Source organism: Apis dorsata, unplaced genomic scaffold (assembly GCF_000469605.1).
Source record: "Apis dorsata unplaced genomic scaffold, Apis dorsata 1.3 scaffold_68, whole genome shotgun sequence".
In the NCBI taxonomy this organism is placed as follows: Eukaryota; Metazoa; Arthropoda; class Insecta; order Hymenoptera; family Apidae; genus Apis; species Apis dorsata.
The window spans coordinates 349987-355496 of NW_006263366.1; the positions used below are offsets into that span (position 1 = coordinate 349987).

General features: G+C 44.8%; 2 protein-coding genes across 2 annotated transcripts in view; both read right to left on the bottom strand.

The window, feature by feature from the left end:
• Positions 1-554: 554 nt before the first annotated feature.
• On the bottom strand, positions 555-2380 carry LOC102681186. Its single transcript, XM_006610028.2, has 4 exons — positions 2047-2380; positions 1337-1477; positions 820-1048; positions 555-730 (listed from the first exon to the last, which is right to left on the bottom strand). The coding sequence occupies exons 2-4, from the start codon at positions 1413-1415 to the stop codon at positions 679-681; spliced, it is 360 nt and encodes a 119-aa protein (XP_006610091.1). The 5' UTR covers positions 1416-1477; positions 2047-2380; the 3' UTR covers positions 555-678.
• An 880-nt stretch (positions 2381-3260) lies between these two features.
• The window catches only part of LOC102681060, a 6418-nt gene continuing 4168 nt past the window's right edge, over positions 3261-5510 (bottom strand). The window contains exon 3 of the mRNA XM_006610027.1: positions 3261-3808. The gene's annotated coding sequence lies outside the window, so the exon portion shown is untranslated. The remainder of the gene's footprint in view (positions 3809-5510) is intronic.

Sequence of the window (5510 nt, forward strand, 5' to 3'; positions counted from 1 at the left end):
AAAGGTTTTGGACGTGCGTGTCACGTGCCGCTGTCACGTGACTCGCGGCGCGGTAGATCCGCGCGGTGCATCATCGTTGCGCACGAAGATCGCGATGGCGGCTGCCTTTTGAGCACGGCCTGCCATATTTCAGTCCCACCCGATTTTTCCAATCCGCGAGCCGGACGACACGGAATGCTTGACAATTATTCGCCTCGCGGCCGTACACCTTATTGCACGAGCGTATTGCAAATACACTCGCGGCAGGGTGCATTCGTAACGACTCGCCCGACCGATTTGAAAGTTTAAACGACCACCTCTCTGCCCGCCGCTCAAGGAAACCGACCTCTTTTCGATCCGACTTTCGCTTCCAGCCTGAATATTTCCTACATCGAGGGCGCTCCCGTTCGATCCACTTCTCTAAAGAGACAGACGCGTTCTCTTCTAGATTCCATCTATTTCGAGTATCGAGTTTTTAAAGTTTCTTTTCTTTTCGAAATATTTATTTCTTATTTTTAATTATATATATTCGAAGGAAATAATAATTGAGGGATAAGAGGGGAAAAAAAGGGAGATTGCTGTGACACAGAAAATTTTTATTATCCTTTTTGTTACATGAGCCATGGTCCGAAAGTGGTCCGAAAAGTATGGTCGGAATGGGTGTGTGAGGATCGTGCGGTTGTCCTCGGAATAGAAATTTCATCGTTTCCGAGATTTCAGCAAGAATCCTGTAACGCCCATATCCAAATATCTAAAAAGAAATGTTGGTTTTTTTTTCTTTTATTTTGCCTTTTCGAAAATTAATCCCAAATAAATTCAATTATCTTGATAGTAGCTCACCTTTTTTGAAAATCTGAAATTTCCCGTTTTATTTGCGTTTTCTCCGAAGTGATTCGACTACCGTCATTTGAAACGAGCCTGGACGCGACTACGGTAGACTTTTCTGGTGGACCGGTGGTTGCTGATGGAATGTTCGTCAATCGTTTACCCTGACGGCTTTCTTTCGATTTTCGTCTGACGTTCAGATCCGACGAAACAACAATTTCGTCGAACGTTTGCCCATAAACGGCTAAGAAGCGGGAAGAAAGCGGTGATTAATTGGAATTGAAATAGGAATAGACGCTCGGAACGAGACGAGACGAGACGTGGAAGACTAAATTGAGCAAACCAATTATGGTTGCGCGTGCAACGGTATGATGCACACCGTTGACTAATACTCGTTAAAATAACTAGAAACTTAATCATTCGTGATAAATAGCTTCTTTTATTGTACAATATTAATCGAATCGATAATTAATTTAATTTATCCGTGAAAATAATTTCTTAGGGTATACTCACTTCTTCAAGATATACTCACGTTTTTGATCAGACGTTTTTTGGGCGTGGACAATTATACAAGCCAGAGCGATCACCAGAAGGGACAGAAAATTTGTCATCTTGCCAAATTCGACCGAAATTTAAATTTTTCTTGCTAGATGATCCGAAATTTTATTCAAACCTAAAAAAATAAATAAATAAATAAAATACTTCGAACAAGTTGGATAACAAATCGCAAATAACTCTCTCAATTGCCATTTTTTGTCGATAATATGTATCTCTATGTATTATCGCGAAAAGAAGAAAAGAAAAATAATATTTCAAAGACAAACAAGTAGCACAAGAATTCTCTGGAAGGCAAGATTGCTCAATGTCTCTCGCGTCACGATATTATCACGCGTATACTATCACGCGTCACTGACGTATGCAAAACGTCACCTTTCGCAACCAGATCCAGACTACCAGATCCACTATCAACCAGTACCAGAGTAATGCGAATCAAAGATCGATCGGATAGGAAAGGAAGAAACATTTCTTCTCCCCGAAAAGAAGCAGCAAAAAAAAAAAAAAAAAAATTTAAAAATCGTAATCCAAACCTTCTTTCGAATCTGCCCCTTCTCTATACAATATAATATATCTTACGTCACCGTGACGATTGACCGATCGGGGAGAAGAAGAAGAAAAAGAAGCGGGGGAAGAAACGAGGAAAGGAAGAATTATTTGCACGCGAACTTGTGAACTCCGACTTACCGACAGTTCAAAGCCAGAAGATACTTTCCGAGCCGACAACCGCACGAGAAATGCGAGCACAATGCCGCGGAAGGCTTGAAGAGAGCATCGCGAATTCGCTATAGTGCGTGGTGGAACAGGAACCTGGCCGGGGGTAAGGGTCCAGAAGGAGGCGCCTCGCGGGCCATTCGCGCACTGTAGATCGTATGCACCGGACAGACCACTTTCTATTTCATTTTTTCCCCCCTTTTTCGACCCGTCCGTCTCGCTCTCCTAAGGATCCGGCCGATCGACCGGGTCGACTGGTCTCTGCGTGTCCACCACCGGACTAAACAATGCTTAACGACCACCGAGATGGACCTTTAACGAGGCCCCTTTAATGCCACGTCCACGGTGTCACGAACCTCGGCTCCTACCGTCGAGCAACCGTGTTTCCAAGGGCTTCGTTGCTACCTTTTGTCTCCCTTTCTTTTTTTTTCTTTCTTTTTTTTTTTTTTTTTCGGGAGTTTTAGGCCAACCTTGAGAAAATCGCGTGCGTTTGATTGGAATTGGCGAGGCTTTTACGATGATCCTTGTCTGATTGAGAAGGTGGTCGAATTTCAGAGATTGGTCTCCTTTGTAGTAAATTGGGTAAATTTTTTTGGGACAGAGAGAAGTTCGAGAAAAAATTTTGGACAAGATTTTACGATTCTTTCTGAAATGATTTCGAAGGAAGAACGATTTATTATTACGGGAAAGATGATGAATGTCGAACATCTCTATTGGCGAGGCGAAGTAATTTCAAGAGTGGAGGCAGGAACGTTGGAGAGAACGATCGAGAAATCAACAAAGCAAAGGAGGCTTGCACCGGGTATTATCGAACCAATCGCGAGCGGTTACGGGTTCCCAGAATAAAAGCAGCGAGAATTTGCTACGCGAATTCCAAATGAACGAGTACCAATGTTTTATTGGCCGTGGCTTTTTATAGAGCAAACCGGCGAGAATATACAACTTCTCTCGAGCTAGTTTCCTTCCATCTACGCGAAATACGTATAGCCTTGTCTCGAACGTTGAACGGAAAACTGTTGTGATCCAATATCTATTCCAAACCTTCGTCATAAAAGAAGATTGAAAGAAACGCTAAATAAATAAAATTTTTTCTCTAAATTATTTCCATCGATTTCTTTGAAAAAGAAAAAAAAGAAAAAAAGAACGGGAGAAAGAAAGAGATGAAGAGGAGAAAACGAAAAACAACGTTCGATTCCTAGGGCTTTTTATTTTCAATAAGAAACAGCCTTTCTCAGCGGAGAAAGTTCCAGACGGATAGATAGCGTGGAGGATCACGAATGTGTGTTCACGAATCGGGTCCCGGTCATTGCACGCCTCCCTGCACGGATCCCGATTTTCAGCGTTCGCATCTTTTTTTTTTTTTTTTTTTGTTTTTTGTTACAGGGCCTCCTCTTCCTCCTTCTTCGCCTCCCTTTGTGCCGTTTAATCCCCGGCCCTCCTCTCTCCGCTTCCTTGCACCGGCCTTCCTCGTCCCTCCGCCGACGAGAGGACCGCATCGCGATATTTTATCGGTTTTATTCGCGGGAACATCTGGCGTACGGACAAAGAGAACTCTGGGCCCTCAGGAAATCTCCACGAGGGTGGTTCGTCCATTTTTCGGCCAGGCTGCTCGCCTCTATTTATCTATAGTGATGTAGAATGTTTGTAAACAACGGTGCCGATAGACGATCGACGCCATCTTGTATTAGACGGATTGGAGGCGATCCGTTCGCGGCCGAGGGGAGGGTGAAGTGATCTGTGAACAAAATAAGAAAATTTGAAAAATTTAAGGAACCAAGGAAGATTCGTTCTTCGTTCTCTCCATTATGATTTCATTTCTTCTTGGATAATTTAAAAAATTTAGCCTCGTTTGAGTTTATTCTGCTGCGATCCCTTCCTTTGTTTAAAGGAAGAAGGAAAGGGAAATGATAGAGCGATTTCGAAAAACGTGTTATCGAGACCCTGGAAGGAATCGACAAGAAGGAATAACAGGACTCGGATGGTGCGCAATCTAAGATCAGCATTTCTCCCGGTCTTAAGCTTATACAGTACGCATGAATAAGCTTGCGTGTGGAACCACTTGTGACCTTTAACCCGTGTGCAGAATGACCCTTGAAAGGGAGACTGCGAGGTGATTTACATACGAGAATTTATTGGCCCCGTCGGAGCGCCGATGATAATGTACGCGTCCGGGTGATTGATACGATTTTAACAATTCATGACGCGGTTGTCGGCCGTATAATCAATCCTCGTTTACCACGATTCGTCTCGTTCGTTTATCTATCTATTTAATAACTGCAACATCCCGTAAAGGTAATTCGTTTTTTCCATCGCGCAACTTTCTGCCCCCTGTTCCCGTCACGAGAAGAGATAGATGGAATAGCAATTGGTAACATAATCTAACGAGATGATGAGACGTTCATTTTTCGAAAGAGGGGATCGTCTTCGTGGCCACGAAGAAGAAGCGAAGGATTCTTCTTTCCTCCTGTTTCACATCTTAAGCTTAAAGAAGAAAAAAAGAGAGAAAGAAACGCACGAAGCTGGATTTTAAAACGAAGCATCGGGAGTGTAGGCGCGTTTTCGAAACGAAAACAGACCGGTCCTATCGGTGGTTGAAGGCGAGGCGCAACGTGCTCGCCCCTGCGTTGCGACGCAGCGGCCGGCAACATGGCGTATCCCTCGGATCCCTTTAAAACGAGTTAATCCGTCTGTCTGGCCGTCTGCCGATCGCCTGAGAACCAAGAAGATTCATTTTCCCTTTGTCCATTCTTTTTCACACGTACCAAAAGGAGCTGCGGCTCAATGGGACAATGCAGGCAGCGCCGCGCACGGTTTTACGACGTTCCTTTTCGCACAGGTCCCACACACATTTGAATAATCAACGCGTAGGCAAGCCTCTGCTTTTGTCGCGGTCCAAGGGCCAAGTGTTAGGAGAGGAGGGGCGGGGAGCGTTGGAGAGGAAGAGGGGGGAGGGGGGACGGGAGAGGGAAGTAAGAGAGAAGGGAACGAACGAACGTCCACTCCTCGAAAGGCAGTCGCCGCACAAAAGTTGACACGCACGATACGAAATGATTGTGTCTCTCCATCTCTCGAATACTCTCCAATACTCCCGAAAACTGTGTGCGGACAGATGTTCCACGCATGTTTCTTCTTCACCCGTCCTCGTTCAGAGAGATCGGAGAGATCGTTTTGTTTCCGTTCCTGTGCGGCATGGGCAGAGGTGGAAAAGAGTACGAGGCGCGATTACGTCACGCGCTTTCTTCCTTTCCTTTCCTCCTTTTAATTCGCGCGGGTTCGTTAACCTTCGTGAACTCTCCCTCTCCCTCCGCGCTCACTAAAGGGAGGCCTTCGTGGCCTTCTCTTTGCCCGCGCCTCCCTTCGTCCCAACGTCGCATCCCCGCGAACCTGGCCCTTGCCTTTTTTCTCATTTCTTTTATTTTTTATTTTTTTTTTTTTTT

Coding starts and splice junctions, on each gene's coding strand:
- LOC102681186 (XM_006610028.2), bottom strand. CDS start 1,415: ATGACAAATTTTCTGTCCCTTCTGGTGATCGCTCTGGCTTGTATAATT. Junction 1,049..1,336: donor AAAAACGTCTGATCAAAAAC/GTGAGTATATCT, acceptor CCCGCTTCTTAG/CCGTTTATGGGCAAACGTTC. Junction 731..819: donor ATTTCAGATTTTCAAAAAAG/GTGAGCTACTAT, acceptor ATTTCTTTTTAG/ATATTTGGATATGGGCGTTA.